The sequence below is a fragment of the Pseudoliparis swirei genome, chromosome 15, assembly GCF_029220125.1.
Source record: "Pseudoliparis swirei isolate HS2019 ecotype Mariana Trench chromosome 15, NWPU_hadal_v1, whole genome shotgun sequence".
In the NCBI taxonomy this organism is placed as follows: Eukaryota; Metazoa; Chordata; class Actinopteri; order Perciformes; family Liparidae; genus Pseudoliparis; species Pseudoliparis swirei.
This window is the reverse complement of record NC_079402.1, coordinates 7,709,122-7,734,170: the sequence shown is the minus strand read 5'-3', so window position 1 is coordinate 7,734,170 and position 25,049 is coordinate 7,709,122. Positions and strand designations below refer to the sequence as shown.

Below are 25,049 nucleotides of genomic sequence, written 5' to 3'. Positions count from 1 at the left end.
GATAGGAAGGAGAGGAAAAGAGAGGAAGGAAGGAAGCGTAGAGAGTAGATGGTGGGAAATAAAGGATATGTGAAAAGTAAAGGGTCACTTCTTTTTCCCAAAGTTCCTTATGCAATCCTTGAGGAATGTTCACATCTCATCTCTCTCATTGTCTCGATTCGTCTAGTGGCTCTTGGGGTTTGTGTGTGTGTGTGTGTAGGTGTGTGTGTGTTTGTGTGTGTCTGTGTGGGGGGGGGGGGAGGAGGGGGGGAGTGGGGGGTGTCTGCGCGTGGGATCTTCTAATAATACAAACAATTATTCACTGATCAGAATGACTTTGGCAATGCCATTGTCCTACAGCTATCTGGCTAAACCTGATCGCAGCAGTTGAGTCTTATAGGCCAAGTCAAATGTTTATTCAGCACTACTCTTAAACTGTGGCTTCTGTGGTTTGGGTTGTTTATGCTGCAAAGCAGCTGTTGAACTTGGTCAAGGGAGGAAGCAACATTGAATTAGCATTTCCATACGTGTTCAAAGGTTTTGAAAGATCCAGGTGTGCTGCCTCTCTGCAATAATACCAGGGCGACATCTCTGTTTTCTCCATTTCATCGTGAAACATTCATGCTCACATATGCTGTTTACAATGAACAGACATATGGTGTTTGTGCAGGAAATGAGGATATTTCTCCAAAGTGAGGTCATTTAGGGATCATTACTTTCAAAGTGGAACACTCTGTGGTCATTCCATTTGGGTAGAATCTTTATTATTATCATAATTATGATCAATCATCTGTTTAAAAAATATTTTTACTGGCCAACATTCTGTATGTATTTGTATGGCATGTTTAACGCGACCCAATTTAGTTATATTCTCACTAAATAATCTTGGGGGTTAGTGAACGCAGTGTATTTTAAATTAGTTGATAGAATATGATTGTGGCGTGGTAAATATTTGGGTTTTGGGAGTGGCAATGTATTTGTAACGCTTACCTTTGTGCCGGTGTGCACACAAAAGCATGCGCAAAAAATGAACTAACTTTTTACTTTAGAGCTCGAAACAGCTTAGTCTCCAACATATATCAGCCCTACAGACACATGTGAAGCATAAATAATCACACACACAAACACACACACGCAACAAGTAAATATACATTCCTTCACCACCACAGCCACAACACTCAGGCTTGGTCTTGCAGTGTGAATGATCTGACAGCGCTTTTCTGGCAGCAATGGCAATAGCCTCTCCATCTATCTCCCCACTTCCCATTCTCAATGTTACTCCCCCACGCCCCTCTCTCCCTCTAGTTCGTGATAGTAGCTGCCACTCACACGTCTCCCTATTTAGCCACATCTCTATCTCTGTTCATCTGCAAGCCGTTTACACCATATACAGTACTCCTTCACAGTACTCCTTCACAGTACTCCTTTGCGTATAAACATATTAGTCGTTTAAATTCATGTGCACACACACACACACACAAGCATCAGTTCCAGGTCAGCCCTGCGAACACAAACAATAATGTATCAGACATGTACTGACTTAAGCGTAAACATGTGCATGCAAAGAAACACAAACACAAATGTAGGGAGGAACATTTTCCCAAACTGGTGCACGTGTTTTAGTTTTCTTTCATTCGTATCAAATGCACACAGAAACGTAACTCACGCAAAAAATATGAAAGCACAGAATTACATGAACACGCGGAATCAAGCAGACATACGTGTTTGGCTGATCTTTCTCAAGCTTTCACACGGTAGACATTAGTATGCAAATACACACATACACAGAATCAGGAAGGAATGCTGATAAAAGATATGGTTCGATACACTGGTTGGACGACACATAACCAGCGCAAGTTTGAAACCTTTAAGGCGTCTGTTAATGCATACATGAAGTCTATCCACACATACACACACACACAGCACTTAAGTCACACGCAAACGTGCTTGGACTACTATTGCTTTCCACAAATTAAATTAAGCCTATAAATGTAGCGCTCGGTTTGGCAGATAAAGCCTGAACTTCTTTCCAAATCGAGGGAGAGTGGGGCGAGGGATAAAGAGTCAGAGCTGAGAGAGAGAGGCTGTGAAGGCAAAGTTGAAAACAGAAAGGTCAACTTTACAGAGAGGGTGAGCGATGAGAAACAGATTACAGGAAGACAGAGGAGGCACAGACGCTGGGGATGTACGGAGGGATATTTGTCCGATTAACTCCAGATTTGCACATCCTGAAGAACTGAAAAGGAAACTCCAATCGGAGGCTAGGTTACGGCTTGTGGTTGGCAAAAAATGCTGTGTGATCAAATCAAAGACTCTTCTGAGAGGCGCCGGAGGATGTCAAGAACACTTAAAAGGACAGCTCTGTTTTATTATAACTTTGGTCTTGTTTTTACTAGTTTTGGCCATCCCGTTTATCATTTCTGCATCGTAACATATGAACACTCACTATCAACTGATTTAGTGAGCGTCATCGCGATAATCTGAGATAAATTATCTCTAAAATTGTCCATCAGATAAATCAAATTTGAAGGTACATAAATGTACATTTTTACATAGAAGTGATTGTTTATAACATGCAACCAAATGTCATTCACCGTTACTGGCATGAGAATATAAACATCCCCACGAAGATAAATTCAGAGGATGGATAGAGCTAGATGTGCACCAACAATCCAACATTATAGAGATGACCACGATCAATCACCTGTTTGTGTATATAATATACTGCAGGCCGACACAATAAAAAGTGATTCCAAAAAAGAGTGTGTGTGTGTGTGTGTGTGTGTGTGTGTGTGTGTGTGTGTGTGTGTGTGTGTGTGTGTGTGTGTGTGTGTGTGTGTGTGTGTGTGTGTGTGTGTGTGTGTGTGTGTGTAACCGGGAATTATAGAGGCAGCAAATCATCCTCTCATACACTCCCATGGTTCAAACGTTTTGTTCATTCTCTTTTGCGCTCTGCAAATTAAAGTGTGCACAAAAGGCTTGCAAATGTTGGCATGCATTACATTGTGTTATACAATTATGGGGTATTGATGCCAGAGCTTTCTGGGATAATTGTCAATTATGCCACTGGTATTTTGCAAGTGTGTCTGACTGTTAGTATGTGTGTGTGGAGGCTGCGGGGGCATCAAGGTTCAATCAACTCAGCAGGCACATGTAAAACACTGCAACAACATTGACCTATACACAGAATAATAATGAAAGAAGGTCTGGTAGGAATAAATAAGCAGTGAGTAAAAGTTGTGTACTGTATTGCACAGCTGAATCTACACGTCATTAAACATTAAAGGGTCAGGCCAGGATTGCTTTACTTTGCACATAATGGAAAGACCAATGGGTGGAATGTATGACTTTCTGACCAAAGTTACTTGTTACCTCATACTGCCTTTTGTAGCTGATGTTTATGATTCATCATGTTGGAACATTTGGTATCGTGAGGGTTGTATAATCCTTTCAGACAGAAGGTATATATGTATACATCTGTTTACTTCACTACTATATGAATGGACTTCAAAAATAAAATAGACTTTAACTCAATAAACACACCCCACCCATGGGCTGGTCGTCACTTCTCCAAACTGACCAATTGCTGTCTTCTTTTTGGTGGTTTAGGTGGAGCTATCTGACAGCACTTCCCACACCATCACCGATGCCTATGCTGGGAAGGAATACATCATCCAGGTAACTTGTCTGACCATTTTACCTGATCATTTAGGACCCAAAACGATCCACCATCAGAAACAATTGGATCCATCAAAAACATATAAAATATAATTATATACCTATAAATGTATTTATATATAGTAAAGAAATACATATATATATATATACTGTATATACTGTTTGTACTGTTTACCCATATAAATACATATATACATACTTATTTACATATACTGATAGACTGATATACATCAATATATATTGGTCTATACTTCAAATTATATTTAAGCTTATAAATGAATGCTTCTGATTTGCTGGATACTGTGCTTGTGTTCAAAAGGTGGCTGCCAAGGACACAGAGATTGGAACATGGAGTGACTGGAGCGTTGCTGTCCACGCCACACCCTGGATTGAAGAGCAAATTACTTCCACAACCGAAGTGGACTTTTCTACTGGTAGATTACAGCCAAGTTCCTTTTATTCCTACCTATCGATCACTTTCAAAGTCAGTGACTTAAGTCAGCTGTCTATGTGGCCTTTAGGAAATGAACAGTGTTGTCACTGTACTCTCTGAGCTGAACATTTAGTTTCTGAAAACACTATTCAATTCAATTCAGTTTATTTGTATAGCCCAATTTCACAAATTACAAATTTGTCTCGGAGTGCTTTACAATCTGTACACATCGACATCCCTGCCCCAAAACCTCACATCGGATCAGGAAAAACTCCCAAATAACCCTTCAGGGGGGAAAAAGGGGAAGAAACCTTCAGGAGAGCAACAGAGGAGGATCCCTCTCCAGGATGGACAGGTGCAATCGATGTAATGTGTACAGAAGGACAGATTTAGAGTTAAAATACATTCAATGAATGTGACAGAGTGTATGAATAGTTCATAGTAGGCATATTCCACGATGGAGACCTCCACGATCCATCAGGCAGATGGAGGTAGAGAGGAGGAGTGGGCGGAGTCTCAACAGTGGGCGGAGTCTCAACAGGGCAGTGGCGTAGTCGGTAGCAGGAATTCCACGACCCAGACCTCGATGATCCATCAGGCAGATAGGATCTATGCCGTCTCATAGGGTCCGATGACCCTATGAGACGTGAAGTCACAAGGACTCCGGGGAGAAAGCAGAGTTAGTAACGTGTGATTGAGAGATGAAAATGCATCCCCAAGGAGAGAAAAAAGAGGAGATAGGTGCTCAGTGCATCCTAAAACGTCCCCCAGCAGCTATAAGCCTATAGCAGCATATCAAGGGGCTGGACCAGGTGAACCTGATTCAGCCCTAACTATAAGCTCTGTCAAAGAGGAAGGTCTTAAGTCTACTCTTAAATAAGGTGACTGTGTCTGCCTCTCGGACTGAAATTGGAAGCTGGTTCCATAAAAGAGGAGCTTGATAACTAAAGGCTCTGGCTCCCATTCTACTTTTTAAGACTCTAGGAACTACAAGTAGTCCCGCATTTAGTGAGCGCACCTCTCTAGTGGGGCAATATGGTACTACAAGCTCCTTAAGATATGATGGTGCATCACCAATCAAGGCTTTGTACGTTAAGAGAATAATTTTAAAAGTGATTCTTGATTTTACGGGGAGCCAGTGCAGAGCAGCTAGTGCAGGAGTGATGTGATCTCTTTTCTTAGTTTTAGTGAGAATATGAGCTGCAGCATTCTGGATCAACTGGAGGGACCTAAGAGACTTATTAGAGCAGCCTGATAATAAGGAGTTGCAGTAATCCAGTCTCGAAGTAACGAACGCGTGAACCAATTTTTCTGCATCTTTTTGAGACAAGATGTGCATGATTTTTTTAATATTACGAATATGAAAGAATGCAGTCCTTGAGATTTGCTTTACGTGGGAGTTAAAGGACAAGTCCCGATCAAAGATAACGCCAAGATTCTTTCCAGTGGTGTTGGATTCTAGGGCAATGCCGTCTACAGAAAGCACATCACCAGATAATTGATCTCTGAGGTGCTCAGGGCCGAGTAAAATTACTTCGGTTATCTAATAGAGAGCTACCAATTAAAGGCAAAACGTCTTTAGATTTTACTATCTAATCCACACTGCCAAAAAAGACACTCTCTGTCAGTAAGAACACATTTAAATGTCTGACTGGCTCAAACTGATGGAGCAGATTTACATTGATGAATGAAAATATTTGGTTATACAGCAAAATATTGATGATTGAAAATGTTGACCTGATGATGGTGCGATCTATAAAGTTGGAGGATCACCAAAGTGCTTACTATTCCTCCTGTGGGGGACATGAATTTGTTTACCAAATCTCATAAAAATGCATCTATTGAAACATTTCACTCAAAACCACAAATGCCAACCTCACCGTGGCACAAGAGGAAAAAAGTCAAAAGATTACCAAAACATGAGGATCTTGAAACTATACATGTTTGTCCAAAATGTAGTGCCACTCCATTTCGTATTCCACATTTGAAGTGAAAATGTTTAAATACTGGTGGTGTTGGAGGAAAAGCAATGAGTAAAGTCAATAGGGGTCATCCTCTGGGCACCATGAACGCCTGTACAAAATTGGAATGGCAACCTATCCAATATTTGTTGTGATATCAGGACATAAGTGGTGGACCCCTGCTGACTGCTAATGTGGCTAAAAGGTTTGCGTTAGAAGGATAGAATTAAGATGAGAAAGAGGCTAAATGCAAATAAGTGTCCGACAGTTATGAATAATTAATTATACACTTTTTCATTCCCCAATCATGCAAGTGTAAATTTGACCAGTTCAAAGAGAGAATTGGAAACATAGAGTGACGAAGGAAATAGTGTGTGGCTGCGAAATATCACAATAGTTTACTTTTTTTCCATTATGCTGTTTGTTTTTTGTCAGTAGTGTAGTCCATCAGCTGAGGAAATTAATATGATGGTAATATAGTATTCCTATAATGCTTCCAACATTGTTCTTTGTGCCCTGGGCTGTCACGCAATAAGTTCCCTGAGCCAGTTATGTATGAAATTAAGTTTGGTTAATAACTTTCTTTATCATTAAATTGAGGACATCGTTAGCGTTTGATAGCCTTGAACTTTTATCGCAGCTTAAGCCCACAAGATCCGGCAGCCTCCAGACAAATTGACACACATCAACCTGAGCGACCGAACAAGGCCTCAGGGAAACACTGCCATCTTTTTAAAAAAGCTCACGTCCATAATACACCCTCAGATCACTTTCTTTTTTTTTCTTTCTATTTATGCATTATAAATGATCATTTAAGATGAAATTTACTGCAGATTATGATATTCGGTGTGTCCCTTTGACTAAAATGCACCACCAGGGCAGACAATTATTTGCTTCTGTCACTCAAAGCGTATTTTCTGCTCCAAAGATGTACTAAGTGTTGCTTGAATTAATTCAGTCTGTGGCTTTATTTTAAATGCTCTTTATGAATTTATTTGATTTCCTTTCAAAGCAGGCCTTTATTAAAGTGTAAAATATAAAGTCTTAACTCCAAACCCATACCAATGCATGTCAACTTATTGATCAATTCACTTGAGCAAGCTTTATTTATCAGACATACATAAAGTAGAAAGGCAAAGAAGAGAATTAATATCCTAAAGCTGTGACTTACTGGAATTATGAACCCAATTTGAAAAAGATTGAGTCTGTCTACCTGTCTTTCTCTCTTTCTTTCCTGTTGACGTTTTTTCGACACTTTTATGGTCCAACAGTGACTTCTGTGGGTCATAAGCAGCATTGCACACAAATCATCACAGTCAACACTGAATGTGCTTACACATGCCTTAAATACACAAAACCATGCTAAACAGCTCACATAGAAACATGCAGCATAATATCACAGTCCCTCACACACACATATAAGTATTACACAGTATTACCTTCCTTTTATAACATCTAGAGGACACACACGCACACCCACACATAAACACTGACTCAGTATAGTGTATTATTCTTGTTCTTGAGTAAAGAACAGTAGGTTATTGGGATTCTCCTCATGCCTTCTCTTATCCGGCTGCAGCTTCTCTGCTTCCCTTCCCTCTCTCCTCGACTTGTTCTCTCTTTCCCCTCTCCTCTATTGTCTCTTCTTCTTCCTGGTCTCTCTTTCAGTCTTTTTCTTTCTCTGTTCCTCTCACTTCTCTATCTATTGATCACTCAACTCTCTCCCACTCTTATCTTGCATCCCCTCACCTTTTTTCCTATCTCTATTTCTGGCCTTTTGCCACCTTCTTTACAGATGTTACTTGTGGACGACTGATTAGATATGTTGTAACCGCTTTGTTCATATCAATAAAGCAACTACAGGGTTTAGTTGTCATTCCCATCAAAACTTGCCCCCGTTTTTTTTTTTTTTTATTGCCATCCTCTGGTGTTTAAAATAAGTGCAGTTTTGAAGTAAGAAACAGTAGGTACACAACTTGTTATGCTGATTTGGAATTTTTGCATGAAGAAAAGGGTATACATAAATCCAGACAGGACTATCACACTTTTTGTATTTATCTAACAACTACTTATTCAGTTTACACTCTTTAAAATTGCATATTAATTAGAATCCCATCAGTAGGGAATCAAGGACAATATCTTATTTTCTGTACACAACTGGACAAACTATTTTTTCAGCTGGCCAGCTTGTTAACATCTTCACACTGAGCAATTGGCTGCTCCGTCGAATAGAAAATGAAATGACTTCTTGTGACTTATTGATTGTGTAGCTCACAATCTAAAAACCACAGTTGCGCTTTCTCCATTTACCTTTCTGTCTTTCTCCGGTCTAATGTCTGCCACCTGTTTTCTACCTCCACCTCTTCCTCCTCCTTTCTTTCTTTTTGTTGCTAGTTTTTCTCGGTTTTTGGACGATCACTCAGCGACCGCTTTCCACAAAGTAAAAAGAAGATACAGTCAAAGCTTTAAAAATTTGCAACCATTCTTAGTGCTGCAACCATCTAAGATATAAGTGTCTGCCTCGCCCTCTCTGTGAGACAGAAACCGGACACTGTCAAGTACCAAACACGCAAGACTAGATATCACCTCTAATATCATGTCTCGATCTATTTATACACGCTTAACGAGTTTCTGCTTACTATGCAGAAAGCACAGCTAATTGTTAAAGCAAATGCAGAAGTTCTTTAAAGTGCTCCCTCCACTTCATAGGAACACCACTACTTATTACTACGACATTATTATGCCTTCAAGGTGACAGAGAGACTTGAGACGGAAGGTGTGCTTCCATGCGTTCAGGGTTCTGGAAGTAAAGATCAATCAACAGTCAGTGACTTTGTAAACAGTGTCGGCGATCGACATAGTTAGAGCACTTCAGAGGTTGTAATGGACAGGAAAAAGAACTAGCAGTATAAAATGTTAGTGTCTGAGTTAGAAAATACCAGTTGTTTCATAAAACATAAATAAATCTTAAAAAGGTTACAAGCCTAGAACTCCCAAAGTGTATTTGGATAGAAAATAATTGATCCTAAACTGTGTGCACCAACAAAGCTGAAGTGTAGGAAATCTGAGAATAATTGCCAGTTAAATCAACTAACCTTTTGGAGCAAAGGTCGATTTTGGATGAATGTGGCATCACCGCCTCCATTTTCTTGTTTAATTCAGTTTTGTTTTGTAAAACTCTGATTGGCGCCTTCTTCATACAGCAGGCTCATGGGCATACAGCAAAACATTTTATAGCCATAAATAAGATATGCCTACAGTATTATTTATGCAGGGACTTCTGTCCTGTGTTTGTGAGTAGAAAACCTTGAACTAACAACATTGGCTCCTCGTGCTTCGCTTTAATCTGTCGAGAAGTCTCCATTGACATGACAAGCTCCAATGGATGACTACAGAGGCTGATTGTCTTATAATCATATTAACATTTGAATATCCAAAAGCCTTAGCCTTCAACATTCCCTTAAGACAACTTAAGCTAATTATCTTCCCTTCCATCCTTCTGGTTTTCTCTTTATTTTTCAGATCTCCCCCTCACTTCTCCTCCTGCCTGCTCCGCTCCCTCTCTTCACCTTTTTCTCTACCCCACTTTTGTTCATCCATCTCCTCCTCACATCATTGCCTTGTCTCCCTGTCCCGACTACCTTGTCTTGTCTATCCTCGATGCCATCACATTATGTCTGCATAATTTGTATTTCCTCAACCACTCCAAAGCAAAATGTTGTGTAGCAGGCAGGAACGTATTACACAGAGCTGCTGAACATGGTTAATGTGTCCGAGTTCTCTCTCGCTCTCTCTCTCTCTCTCTCTCTCTCTCTCTTTTACACCTGGCTGCTTCTTGCTGACTCCCAACACAATACTACACAACAGTCATTAATTCGAAGGAGAGGGAAATCATATTCTCTCTCCAGTAAAAAAAAATGCACTGGGTTCAAGACTCAGCTACAAACAATTGAGATATATTGTGCTCCTTGTCCCCGTTTTATGAAACATTTAACTGGGATATTTTTAATTGTCAAATTATGTAAAAACCAAGCGCTAAATTAGTATAATCACGTGGTCACTTTCAGCAAATTTATGTTTGCCACAAGGCGTTAAAAACCTGCCCCATGCACTTTAACATAACCATATTTAGCTGAATGTGGCAAAGGTTTCTTTTCATTTTCTTTTAAATTAATATTATTATTATTATTATTATTATTATTATTATTATTATTTAGTTTTCATTGATAGACTGTTCTGAAATTTTACCAGGACATAACGGCTATTGCTTTTAAGGGTCAATTCATGCAGAAATTACTTCCATGGAATTTGAGATGGTCAAGAGCTCTGGTTATACTCTGTTAAATATATATACGTCTGTGTGTTTTCAAAGTGTGTATTTGACCAACTATTATCAGCAGTATATTAATGCAGATTACCCTTCTTTTTTTTGTTTATACCTCTCCTGCTCTGTTCACTGTCTCATTTACCGCAGAGATCATTCTCTCTTTCTCTTATTTCTGTCTCCATATTTTTCTTTTCTTGCTCTGTCTCTGTCCTTCTCTCTATCTCCTTTTCCCTGTGGCTTTAGTGTGAATGAGATTGTTTTCTTCTTTGTCCAATTCACTTCATAACTGCTTTGACAAGTCCTATATTGACTGCGCTTGCAGATTAGAATTGATTCCACTCTGCACTGTATTTTCCTTTCTGTTTGGTTCTTCCTGGTATGATGAGTGCTCTTCAGTGTCCATTCATCAATATGACATATTGAGTATTTTGCACCTTCGGAAACAAATGATTGGGTATGAACACAGAAAAAGAAAAAGACTTAGGGATTCAGAGGAGGTTCCGTAAAATATGCTCAGGAAGGTTTATTGTGTTTTCTGATTACTTTCCAGAGACTAAGACCTCCCCCATACCATCCTCCAATGCACCACAAAAGGCTGAACCTCCAGTGGGCAGAGCTGCCGGACTCCTCACATTTTTCTCCCCTTTGCTGTTAGGAATGCTGCTGCTTTTCATGTGGTGAGCAAACACACACACACACAAACACACCTAAGCACACGCACACACACACACACACACACACACACACTTCTTGTAAATGAGTCTACAAACCCCTCGTCTTTGAATTCATCAATTTAGTCATTCAGTCACATATTGGCAAGTCCATGCATGTCTATTGATGGCAGGGGCTCGTTTAATAGAACGAGAGCAACACCGATTGGGCAAGTTTGTTTTATGACCCAGCAGGACGTTTTTCTTCATATTTTTTCTGCAGAGCCCCTGAAGCGATTGAGGTCAAATTCAATGCAAGGCTGTCCCATTTCTCTATAAATCATCTCGTAATAGTCTCCTGCCGATGATGTCGATGTTCAACAATTCATGTTAAAATACGCAAACTTGTTATGGTTTTCCACCAATAAATAAATAAATAGCCAAATAGCAACACTATAACAACACTTTAACCAAATGACATTAAACATGACATCTCTAAGTGAACACCTGCAGCTCATTTTAACCAGCTGGGTTTCGTTGGATGAATATGCAAAGGCACATTCTTGGTCATCCTATTGCCCACTCTACGACAGCTATGAACACAGAACAGACCCTGGGAATCTTTTCTGTGCTCTTCAGATCATGAATGACAGTTTGGGACTACAGATTACATTACATGTCATTTAGCTGATGCTTTTATCCAAAGCAATTTACAATGCTTTTACATTCATACACCGTAGACGCGGCTACAGGGAGCAATTCAGGGTTAAGTGTCTTGCTCAAGGACACATCGACTAGGGCGGGGATTGTACCTCCAACCCCCTGATTGAAAGACAGACCTGCTACCCACTGACCCATAGTTGCTCAGATCAATGCTTGTTTATATTTCTGATTCAGTGCGGTAGAGAGGGAAATAGTATGTTGTTTTTCTCCATTGCATTTATCTCACATCTACATTTAGATTAAGATTTTGTATTAATTTTTTTTAATTTATATATTACAATGAAATACAATGCACAGTTGAGGAGTATACCACTGGTTCACCAAAATGGCATATCCCCTCTAGACAAACGACTTACATGATTTAATATATCTATAACTTTTTAAGGCCCAAAAAGATAAAATGTTCAGCTTCAAGTAATTTATTTGTGTTTGAACCGATCGGCATCCTGTGAGGAGGGCTGGCAGTTAGGGCCACGGTTTATATGTGGCGAGACGACACAGAGAGCGGACTCTTTGTTCTAAACAACAATGGCGGCACCTGATGAGGTCAGCGTAGATGCTGCAATAGCATCAGTTCTATCACAACTAGAGAGTATTTGTTCATTGAAAGAATAAGAACCGTGAAGGTTTCTTTTTTTTCTTCATTTTTTAAGTGATTTTGCTCTTCTCCTGTCTCGCTTCGGTAAGAGTTTGATTGAAGTATAGTTCATCCAACCACCTGCCAAGTATATCTTTTGACAGTTCCTACCCTTTTCCGAATAGCTTCCGACGTTGGCTTCTCAGATGGTTCTGTGTAACAAACCATCTGGCACGTCAGTTAACCTTGAGATGACCCGTGGTTGGGAACTGATACTTTTACTTTGGTAAAAAGTTAATGACCGAAGATTGTACACAACCAGACGTATACCAGTATAACTAGTATCTAATGAATGGCAAATCACAACACGATACGCCTAAAACCAAACCAACCAAATAGACAAGTCCGTTGTTTGTTGAGGTGCAGCTTGTGATGCCTAATTTATGCTTGTGTCCTTTTTCTTTCCAGATTTAATTGTCTTATTCCTGAAGGGACTAGGAGGAGGAAGAAGAGTAGGAGGAGAAGGAGGAGGAGACCGGTCTTTTTTCTATTTTGCACATGTTTCCAGGATACAGTGCATTGCTCATTTCTGTCCATCATTCAGTTACTCACCGAGATTACTTAGACATGAAACTTGACGATGATTATACCATTCAGCATTTTTGATAAATGGAGACGAAAAAATTCTTCAGAGGAGCTTTTGAAAGCGGCTCCGTCAACAACAATAGCAACCGGAGCAGCAACAACCCCAACAGCAGCAGCGATATCAGCATAAACAGTCTTATATTACCCCCTTGTGGCTTTGGTTGGCCACAGCAGACTTGGTTTGGTAGACAACAGTTTGGTTTGGGAATCTCCTCTTCAGAGCAAGAAAATCAACTATTCCAATGACATAAAAAAATCTCCCCATTACCTTTTTGTCCTTTTTTTTATTATTGATTATTAATTAATTTTCACTTTCTTCTGAAATTGCAGCACTGTACAGACAAACACACACACATGCATAAGATATGTGTGTGTGTCTTTGTGTGTATAGTAACCGTAGCAGTCCTCATACAGCTAAATCATCATGCCAAAGACTCAACTTCACCCCCCAAAACAAAACAGTTCCCAAAAAATTCACTGAGCTCCCTGATGCTCGTTTCTGCCTCGTGGGTCAAAACGCCCGGAAAGTTATTTGGGCGTGTACACAACACCAAATTGATTACCAACTCAAACAGTACACACATGAAACTTGGGACGAGCTCCCATATGTGTAAACATACCATTTATCAAATACTCAATCAGACTCTGAATCCAACTGACGGAGCGAGTTGTTGTATTCGATATGAGGACTAGACTAATAGTCTGGCCTATTTAGACCATTAGCTTTACACTCTACTTTCAATGACTGGTAAAGGACCTGGATTGTAAAAAAATATAAAATAAAGTGGATTTGAGACTGAACAGGTCTTTGCCCACCCATTTGTTCGACATCGATGAAGTTGGTTATTGAAACATTGAAACGAGCTGTGTTGTTTTTCAATTCTGCTCTGTGCTGTAAAATAAAATAACACAAAACAGTTTGCTTACAGAATTCTGACGCCTTTACAAACATAATTTTGTTTTGTCTTTTTGCAGTTTACATTTCAATAGCCAATATCACCAGTTAATATTATGTTATTCAAAGGAATATTGATGTGTTCTATTGTATTTTTTTATCTTATGGACAAATAATACAAACACACATATAGGATTTTAGTTTTTTTCTTTCAGACATTCATAATGGCTTAATTCTCCTTTCTCATATTTTGTAAACTATGATATGTAACTTTAACATTGAACACAAAGTTTATTATTTAATAATAATAATGTATGTATTAGCAGTAGAATGTCGTAACCTGTACCTGGGGTCTTTTTTATAGATGTATATACAATGACAGGTTTCAACCATTAAATGTGACCATTTCACAATGAATAATGACACACTGGCCTCATATTCATTTCGTCCTTTGGAACTGATACAGTGAGAAAACATCAGGGCCGTTATTCTTGCTGCTCTGACCAGGTGATACAGATGCATTTTATCATTTTTTATTTTCTAGTTTTCCAAACTTGTGACCTTGCAGAGAATGTTTTTTTCTCACTTTGGCTTGATGGTAAAACCATATTAACAGATTCTGTGTGCATATCTTTACTCCCATTGTTTGTTTTATTCTTGACACTTGATATTTTATTATATTACATTTCACAGACAGATGCTAACTGTGAAAGACACTGATTTGAGTGACTTACACTGCCTTCATAAGAAGATGTGTTGAAGCTAGTTTCCCAATGAAAAGCTCTACATGCTAGTTTAGGGTGTGAACATGCTAGTATTTGCTTATTAGCACTAAACACAAAGTACAGCTTAGGAGGCACTGGAAATACAATGAGTTGTGTTAGTATGTAGTCATAGATCAAGTATTGGCTTAATCAAAATGTGGACATGATTATAGTGTTAGCGGTAAAGTCACAGGGTTAGTCTCGTCATAATTCATCCTCCTGGGAACATCAGCGGTCTGCATCAAGCTTCATGTCAATCCAGCAAGATGGATATTTCAATTACGACACAGAACGTCAAACAGATGCTGGGGCTCGAGAAAAGGCGAGAGCTGCAGGTTTCATCATGGGGCTATAAATATCTGAACTGATCTACAGACCGACTTTATCATCAATGGAGCCCCAGCATGTCTAAGAATGAAGTTACTTTAAAAACAAACTCCTGTACAAGTTTCAAGTTTCAAGTTTCAAGTTTTTATTGTCACATCCCCTTTTATACAAGTATAATCGGTTTGTGAAATTCTTATGTGCAAAACACCCGACAGCAGTAGCAGACTAAAAAAAGAATAAGAATGGGAATAAACTATACAATATCCACAAAAAAAAGAAGAAAGTATTCGCAATAAGAAGAATAAATAACAAAAAACTACTACAAAATCCGGGAGCTCGCAACACAGCAGCCATCACGTACGGCACAGTCCATCTGTTCGTGTTTCTTGTTCATTGTTGTTCCAAAAGTGCATTCAAAAAGGAAAGAGATCAAAGTCACTTGATCAGTGTAACAACAATTTGGAGCAACTAAAAAAAATAAAATCACATGGTCTTGTATTGAAAAGGTTAGTCAGTCTGCTCCTACGAAAAAAGAAAAATGTAATGTAATGTTTAAAAAAAAACTCATTCTGCTGCTCAACCAATTTCCCCGCATTGTTCTCCTTCTCAGGTCCGTACAGAGAGAAATGCTTGAAGACATTTTTCACCTACTGACAACCAGCTTTGAGGGAAATCGTGTTTGTCAAACACAATTAAAATACGAGCAGGTGGTGACAGCCGAATGAACGCTTCTCTGTTCTTTTTTTACAGTCTTCATGTTTGTGTCCCAACCTAAGGACATGTTTATACCTCTTGGAAATGTAATGATCTTTCCCTAACCTTAAAGTAGCCCTATAATTTATATGTATTATGACTTTAGTCTCCATTTCTAGAGGTTATGATAACATATGGACTGTTACGACAGTATTTCTACCCTTCATTTTCTTTCCCAAATAAGTTCCACATTCAGAGGGATAAATTCAACAAGAAAATAAGGACAAATAAGGATTTGGTTGGCCAAAACTCTGCTCTTGACCTTTAGCTCTCACTCTCTTTAATCTTTCTCACTGTTTCTCTTGCCTCTCTCGCGCTCTCTTTCTTTCAATATTCTGACAAGTTCTGGCAGGCCGACGTGCAACCGAGGAGAAATCAATACACCATCTAACAGAGTCCTCTGTGTGTGTGTGTGTGTGTGTGTGTGTGTGTGTGTGTGTGTGTGTGTGTGTGTGTGTGTGTGTGTGTGTGTGTGTGTATGTGTGTGTATGTGTGTGTTTGGGTGTGTGTGTGTGTGTGTGTGTATGTGTGTGTTATCTGCTGCCGTTCATTAGTCTTTCCTTCCTCTCCCTTTTCCCTTGCTTATTCCGATGTGAACCCTCTTCATATAAACAAGGAGCTAACAAGGAGGGTTAAGAGAACACATTGGCATAAAACTGGTGAGGACATGTCTTATATTGTCCTTGTTGTTCTTTTCTGTTGAAAACAGTCAGATCAAATATAATAATAGAACCATTTAGCTGATATTTCAAACCTTATTTTAATTAAATGCAATTTAAATATGCCATTAACGTGTGTGTGTGTGCGTGTGCATGTGCGTGCGTGTGTGTGTGTATACCATTCAAAGCCTGTCAGTTCCCACAGCCTCGGTCTGCTCTAATGAATAGCTTGACCTTTCACTGATAACTGGATGAATAACACAATCTTTCCTACCCTTCTCTCCTCTTTAAACACTCAACTGGCTGCCTCTCTATCTTTGCTCCAAGACTTCTTATCTCTCTGTTTTACAATTCTTGTGTGTCTCACTGTGCTTTAACTCCCTTTCCATGCTAGTTGTATTTAAAATTCTCAATCACACTCTTTTTCTACATGCTTTTCTTCGTCTTCTTGTCCTTATTCCTGTTAGCAATTTATTCGGTTTTAAAGCCATGCATATATACATATACGTTTGCATTAAATACATCATAACACGTGGCTCATTGTCTACACTTGTGGTTTTGCTTTTGACAGTGACTGTTTGACTGTTCAAAAGTTTATATTTGTTGATGCAATACACATGAGGAAGTGTGGGTTTTCAATACTTAACTTATTCTGTTTGAATATGAACATATACTCACTGGCCACTTTATGAGGTTCACTTGTAAAATATCATACAACAGCTCTGCCATAAAGCTACCTATAGAAAGATGCTCATTTTCAGTCTGGATGTTAATTTAACTGTTGATTATTACTGTTTATTGAGGTTTATAGTTTGCAATGATGTTGAACTGGACTTATATTGCACATTATTAACTCTGCTTTCTCTCCGGAGTCCTTGTCCTTCAGGTTTCATAGGGTCCATTGGACCTGGTTGGGTCTGATGCCATGACGCTGCTGATGCCCTGCCCACCCCTCCTCTATCTCCATCTGCCTGATGGATCACGGAAGTCTGGATCGTGGAATATGCCTACTACCAACTACGCCATGGCCCTGTTGATGCTCTGCCCACTCCTCCTCTCTACCTCCATCTGCCTGATGGATCACGGAGGTCTGGATTGTGGAATATGTCTTCAACCAACTATGCCACGGCCCTGTTGATGCTCTGCCCACTCCTCTCTACCTCCATCTGCCTCATGGATCATGGAGATCTGGATCGTGATCCATGCCTACTACCAACTATTCATACACTCTGTCATATTCATTGAATGTGTTTTAACTCTAATCTGTCCTTCTGTACACATGGCATATATTGCACCTGTTCATCTTGGAGAGGGATCCTCCTCTGTTGCTCTCCTGAAGGTTTCTTCCCTTTTTTTCTCCGTGAAGGGTTGTTTGGGAGTTTTTCCTGATCCGATGCGAGGTTCTGGGACAGAGATGTCTGTGTGTACAGATTGTAAAGCACTCTGAAGAAAATGTGTAATTTGTGAAAATGGGCTATACAAAATAAACTAAATTGAATTGAATTGAATTATATGTGGCTCAATCTAAATCGAAGATAACAAAATTTGTTCATAACTTTATACGGCTAAATTCAAAACTGTGTTACTTTAATTACCTAGTTTAATTTATTAATGTACTTATTTTAAAATGTCACACTTTAAGAGAAAAATAAATAATAATGTAAAAGATCCTGCATGTGGCCACTAGACGGCAGCAGAGACGATGTCCGCTGACGTCCGCTGTCTCTGGTGCTGAAACGTTCAAACGCAGCCTCTATCTCTGTTCCTCTTACTTCTTTCCATGGTGCTGGATGATTGATTTTAACGCTCCTCTGTCCTCATGTGACTGGCAAACTAATGAAGTCCGCTATCACAATGGACGGTCCAGGGCCCTAAACATTTCTCCTTTTTTCTTCTGAACACACGTGTCGCTGTCGTCTATGAAGTACTTGAGTTGTGAGTCAGTGCTAATAAATGAGAGTTTGTGTGGTTGCTAGAACATGTTTCTAGCAACCACAATGCTTCACTACAGATGGCGCCCTAATTCTCCAAACTGTAGGACTTCCCACGATCGTGTCACTCTATTCGAGAACTGACACAATTGCCATTCATCCAAGCTTGGTGAGTCAGGTTTCCTGAAACAGAACAATTTGGGAACAAACATTTAGAAAAATTAAATCCTATATTTCATTTCAATTCTAGAAAATAGAGTCATTCCACTTGAAGGGATTAAACAGATGTTTGGATCCTTAATAGGTACATTATAAAAATTTTATTTTAAATGACTGGTGAAATGTAAATTTTTTGCATGCCAAATGAACAGACCCATTTAAGAACCTGAGGATTGCCTGATTCAAAATACGGGAACCTATATGTTGTTGCAGTAAGGGTTTAGTATTGGTATTATTCTGTCTGTCATATTCATGTAATAAAAAACAATCTTAACAAAACCGTAAGCAGCTTTTTTTGTAAAACAACGTATTGCTTTGGTTAATAAAATATTAGTCTCAAGCCCATGTTGGATCCTAGAACTGTTAACTTTTTAAAATATGTTTTACACCTCTAAGAAGAGAGCCATGCTGCAGTGTTAGTCACTTCAGAAGTTATAGTCATTTGTTAACCCTCTAGTGGTTCTCGGAGAATCTGCAGTCACTGAAGGTTAGATTCCATTCCATTATCTGATCCACTTATGCTATTCAGGGTTGCAGGTCGCTGGATCCGATCCTTCTGTCTGCCTAGATTGGATGGCTCTCTGCAGTAGCTAATGTAAACATCAGTGCTCCGATCCCAAAAATATAACTTAGTCTGGTCGCCTCAAGCTCTCCATTAATAACAACAAAGTTAAAGTCTGGCCAGTGCAAAATACATTGTTCATCAATAAACCTCTGGCAATGTGTGGTCCTAGTTTGTTTTAATAACTGTCCATCTAAGTCCTGGTCACAGTACCAGTCAGGGCTTGTAGAAGAAAAAAACACTAGAAATATATATATGATTAAATATATTAAAATAATTCATGTTAAACTAAATACTAAATAGTCTTAACATTGAAATGTAAATATGTAATTTGAGATTTATTAAATTGATTAAATTCACAACTGAACTATTTAATTATTTAGTGTGGTGTCCCTAAACATAGAAACGGTTTGTTACCCAACCTATACCCAATCTATGTGTTAACTAGAGTATGCACTCGGTAGAGCGCATACCTTCGCCGCAGCCACTTTTTTGATACTTGCAGAGTGTAGGGAACTGTAAATTGATGAAATTTGATACCGGATATTGTGGTCATTATGACATGTCGAATATCACAAGTTTGGGTATTGCATTGTGAACATTTTGACATTAGTTGCATGCCAATTGGATAAAAATTGACACCGCTATGGTAAAAAGAAGATTTTGACCTTTTCATGACCTTGACCTTTGACCCGATCGATCCCAAAATCTAATCAAATGGTCCCCGGATAATAACCAATCATCCCACCAAATTTCATGCGATTCGGTTTCATACTTTTTGAGTTATGCGAATAACACACATAGGCCTACAAATAAATAAATAAATACACAGCGATCAAAACATAACCTTCCGCATTCTCGAATGCGAAGGTAATTACAATTCGGTTTGACAGTGATATTTTACCACGTGTTATTTTACCACGAAAACACAGAGAAACTCTGTTAAAAAAATAAGGGGGAAAAGGGCAACAGAGGCTTTAAAAAAAAATTATGTTGGACATGGATTTACTTTTCAATGTGTTTTTCACGAAATATATACTCGTTACATTGAATTTCGTTGGAAGGACTTTCCTTCTGACTGTATCTAGCTGTTCCGCCCATGACCTGTGGGTAGCAGCAAAGCGCCGCCGACCACCAATACTGTTTTACTAAATCACAACAGAAGAAGCCTGAAGCCTGTCGGTCCAGGAACCAACGCAAGGCAATGGGGTGAGTAACGTTAGCTTATATGTATCAGCCAGTTAGTCAGAACTGACATAAAAACATTTAAATCAGACAATAAACAATTGAATGACGTGTTTTAATTGTATGCGAAACGTGTCATATTGTAAAACGCGCTGCAGTCAGAGCAGAGCTAATCGTGACAGCTGCTGTTCGCCTACACAAAGCGGCATCATTAAATGTCAGTGTTAGCCAGCTAGCTCCTGGTGACCGGCAAGTTATCGTAGCTAGTTAAGATGAATTAACGTTAGGCTATCGCTCATGTCTTCCTTTTAAAACTGTTAACTTGTCAGCGTTAAAGGAACATAAACGTAACCCGTGTTCGCCTTGCATACATAATACAGCAGGTAGCTAACACAAATAGCCTCATCAACGTTAGCTCGTGGCTAGCTAATTAAACATTCACGCTCGTAGGCATAATGTTTCAGAAAAAGAATGTTCAAAGCGAGAGACACCAGCTGTCCTTAACGATGAGGTGAATCCAGGTAGTCTGCCAGTTGAATGTGTCCTAATCACGAGAGACAGAGAGCTGTCTTTATGTCCCATCTGGGTTCAGAAGTCAATATAGTTATGATCACGCTCTGCTCAATATACGTTGTCATATTTGAAGTGGCATTATAGTGAGAGAGCTTCTGCATTATTATAATGCAAAAAACTGCACTAAAAAAAACTCACACTGGAAAGTTCACTTTAATCTGTCGTACCCAATGTGCTCGGTGTTGTATTTATTGTTTTTATTTAGTACTGGTTGTACTACATTTAAACAATGTAGTTTATTGTAGATGTAGTCTATTTGTGAGACTACAGCTATATGTTTGATTTATTGCTTGACGCATAGCAAAGTCACAATCAAAATCCTATGGGGGGCGATATGTTCAAAGCCGATATGTATAAGCTTTTTCTTTTCACTGTTCACTTTCCCTCAGTAACCCCTCTCCTTCCTGCCTGTCTTCCTCCTCCAGTCTACCTGACTGTTGCTGACCTTCTGTGGGATTGGCCCCCACAGCCATCTTTTGACATGCAAGGATTCTACTCCAAGCTTGACTCCTCCTCCTCATCCCCATTATTGGAGATGGGCCTTGGGGGAGAAGGTGCTCTAGTACCTCTCAGCCTTGCTATAGAGACGGAGAAAGCTCAGGCTCTCCTCCAGACATTCAGCTCCGCCTCTCTGCTGGCTTCAGCAGGACTTGGTATGTTCTGTGTGGTGGCGGACCACGCCCTCCAGCTGTCCGTCATCCAAAACCACCTGTGGTTGCGTGCTGCCTTGGACAACGCCACGCACGGATTGGTTGGCCTGTGGTCATGGGCAGTTGTTATTGGACTAAGGAAAAAGAGTGATCTGTATGAGGTGCTGCTTGCTGGTCTTCTGGCATCAATCATAGACCTGGACCATTTCTATATGGCTGGATCCCTGTCACTCAAGGTAACATTTGATAAAAATATGAAAAAGTGTGTGGACACTTTAAAATATAAAGAATCATGACTTTCTGCTCTGTAACGTTCATCAGTTCATGTTTTTGCGAAGAGTAAAAAGTAGTGGCCATCAGAGTATGTAGGTGTTTGCTTAATGATGTATTTGTCTGCCACCATCCATCTTTCATGGTAGCAATGTTCAGATTATTTTTGAGAGAACACTGTACAATGAGTTCAGGTCATTTGTGCGGCTTTGCTAAAGTAGCTTCCCAAGGACGACAACCATACCAGAAAGAGAGGCGATAGATTGTACATTTAAGTCTTGGTCTGGTTCAGTTACCGTAGATTATTTACATTATTGTTTTTTTAAATTATTATTTTAAACTAATTCCCTCTCAAGATGTCATCAAACCGCAGTGTCAAAAATCGACACTCTTCATAGTGCCATCTTTCAGATTTGGACCACTTTTTACAAACTGTTTTCAGCTTTCTTTTTTTCAATGCAAAATCTGCATATTAAATTGTTATTTGTAACAAACAGAATGTAGCTGTAAAAGTAGCAGTCCCTTGAAGGAAACCCTTTTGATGATGTGCTCGACTATATTCAGTGTTAACTGATGGTGAGCAGTGGCTTTAAAAAACTACTCTGAAAGGAGAGGGGTGACACATAATTCTGCAAAAGTCCTGCAGCACAGGTCTTGCAGTAAACAATTTGTAGATTGAGGAACACCGACATTATGTAAGGATTATGGTTTATTATTCTTGATAATTCATTTCCCCACTTTTCTTCCAGGCTGCTGTGTCACTCCCTCAGCGTCCTCCTCTACACTGCTCCTCTCTCATCCCCATTCTCTGTCTCTCCCTCCGCTTCCTCATGTGGATCGGACGACTCAAAGACGCTTGGTGCTCCCTGCCGTGGATGCTGTTCATTTCCATGGCGACGCACCACGTCCGCGATGCTGTGCGCCACGGCCTGTGGGTATGCCCGTTCGGCAACACGGCGCCGCTTCCCTACTGGCTGTACGTCAGCACCACAGCGACGCTTCCTCACCTGTGTTCGGTGCTCATGTATTTGACAGGGACCAGAGACGTGATCTCCACCAAACACGGGGTGGCCATCGATGTTTAGGAGTCACCAACTTTAGCCAACAACGTTGTATGCAGTTCTGCTGTGAAATCTTCGGGTCCAAAAATGTTGCTGACGCTTCGCTGTTTGAAACGACTATTAGATACTTAACATTACTTCAAAAACAGAAAACTAAGAATCTGATTAGTTTTTCAAGCCACAAGTATGAGAACACTGTCACTACATGATATTGAAAAACCAAAAACATACAATGTGGCTTTCCATAGTTTGAGAAATCTGTAAAATACCAATAACTGTGGAACGTATGTGTGCCAATCCATTTTCTTTCTAGTATTAAGGGAATGTATGAGAATCTTGTTGACTTGTATGTGGAGAGTGATGTGTATCTAATTAAGTTAAGAGACTTCTTATCATTTCTTGGCCCCTAAAACTCTTCAACAGTCATCACCTGAACTATCACTGTCTGTCTACTGTCCTAAGAAGGAACACTCAAGGAAAAGCCCACCAAAGGTCATCCACTAGCTGTATGACACTAACTCTCACCCTCAGTGTGTGCGACGGTATATTGTCAGTTATTCCACTGTGCATTGCCGATCTGCCATAGTGAAATTTATTGCATTGTACATTCATTGTCAAATACATTTTAATTCTAATGACATGTCCACCATTAATCACCACAGAACACATGTTATCGTTGGCTGTTAACGCCTGTACTTGCCAGCCGTCGCCACTCTGCCAGCGTACTCTCATTTTGTTAGAAGATCCTTATTTTCGACATTTCGTTTCAAATTCAGAATTTTCAGTACCAACCATTATGGATTAGGATATTTTCCTGTGTCACGTGGTGGTTTTTTCAATTTCGTAAAGTTTTTTTGTTGCTCCATTTAGCAAAAAAAAAAACCTTATTCCCAAGGCACTTGTGTGCATTAATCGACCAGCTGTGTTCCCACTGTACCAATGACGGAGAGCTATTAATTTCTTTTCCAGAGTATCATTTTTGACATTACTTTCAGCTGTTGCAGCAAAAGCTAAGACTGAAATGGCTGGGTGAGAGGATCAAAAATAACCTCTCTATTTTACATCGAACATTCAAAAGATTAGGGACCAGGAGAGATGCTGGAACTTTTTTTCAATCCTGTTTCTATTGCTAGTAATATCTTCATATAACATATTGATCGACAGTACTATAAATTGTTGATTTTCTGTATATTCTTATACAGCAGTTTTTGCGATGCTGTTATTTAATTAAATAATTGATGCGGTACAGATGACTCATAGAAATTGGTGACCCCATGACTTGCAGAAGACAGTTTATTTCAACTATTTATCTCATGAATATTAGCATGCTCTAAGACACGGCGCATTTAGAGGTAGGAAGTCACGGCACTGTTTTAGTGGGTGGATAATGGTGTTGTATTATTTATTACATGATGCTTCATATGTGTTAGTACTGTGGATGTAATGGGTTTTAGGAACTTGTAGTTTTAATACAATTGCTTTAAATATGAAAGGGATAGTGGACTCGGCAAGAGGTTTTTGCTTCGGTCTTTTTTACTTGGGATATTCACACTATTCTCAAATAGCCATAATCAACACATATTTTAATTTATATTTGAGTTTTTATTTATTTATTTAGATCAGTTTTCTTTTGGAGCTGCTGGTAAGGTTGTCATGTTGCTTGTTTTCCACTAGGTTGCTGCAATTGTGAAGGGTTCACAATTTGGCGTATAGGGTGGGAATTGCCCAGTGGATTGAAGAAAAAAAACATCCATAAATGTATGTATTGTTGACTTTTAGAAAGAGGTTACACAATGGCCACAATCCAATTTGAGTCACCAGTGTGTTTTTGAGTGTAACTAATATATTTTACCGCTGCTGATGTGACCTTTATTCATGTAATATGTTACATTTTGCACAATGTAAGGATTTTGTTTACATTTTGCTTTTTATTATTTATTCATGTTTTTGTATGATCATTTTATTTCAATATTAATAAAGTCTAGATAATAACAGGATAGTTTTAAAGTTGTGTTCTTTTTATCCCAATGGAATATATCCTGTGTATATATTCTGTCTTTACAGCGTATTCTTTCAAAATACTACTTTTTCATACCATTTTATAACCTAATATACAGACATATACATTTTCTCACTTTTCAACATACAATGACTTTGTATATATGTATATATATTAGGGCTGTGAAACGATTAACATTTTTAATCTGGTTAATCACAGGTTTTTGTG

The 25,049-nt window shown here is 39.2% G+C and overlaps 2 protein-coding genes across 4 annotated transcripts in view; both read left to right on the top strand.

Annotated features, from left to right (window-relative positions):
- Positions 1 to 14,293, top strand: part of cntfr (ciliary neurotrophic factor receptor) — a 230,823-nt gene extending 216,530 nt beyond the window's left edge. For both annotated transcript variants that reach the window (XM_056433004.1, XM_056433003.1), the window contains 4 exons: positions 3,589 to 3,657; positions 3,977 to 4,091; positions 10,929 to 11,055; positions 12,797 to 14,293. In XM_056433004.1, coding sequence (XP_056288979.1) covers positions 3,589 to 3,657; positions 3,977 to 4,091; positions 10,929 to 11,055; position 12,797 — 312 coding nt within the window. In that variant the 3' untranslated portion in view covers positions 12,798 to 14,293. The remainder of the gene's footprint in view (positions 1 to 3,588; positions 3,658 to 3,976; positions 4,092 to 10,928; positions 11,056 to 12,796) is intronic.
- Positions 14,294 to 20,274: 5,981 nt separating this feature from the next.
- On the top strand, positions 20,275 to 24,816 carry tmem267 (transmembrane protein 267). 2 transcript variants are annotated; one of them, XM_056433006.1, is made up of 3 exons: positions 20,275 to 20,292; positions 21,267 to 21,727; positions 22,511 to 24,816. In XM_056433006.1, exons 2-3 carry the CDS (start codon positions 21,323 to 21,325, stop codon positions 22,844 to 22,846), a joined length of 741 nt encoding a protein of 246 aa, XP_056288981.1. In that variant the 5' UTR covers positions 20,275 to 20,292; positions 21,267 to 21,322; the 3' UTR covers positions 22,847 to 24,816. The 2 variants fall into 2 exon arrangements, with proteins under 2 accessions (XP_056288981.1, XP_056288980.1); XM_056433005.1 differs by lacking the exon at positions 20,275 to 20,292 and having other exon boundaries at positions 20,334 to 21,727.
- Positions 24,817 to 25,049: the final 233 nt, after the last annotated feature.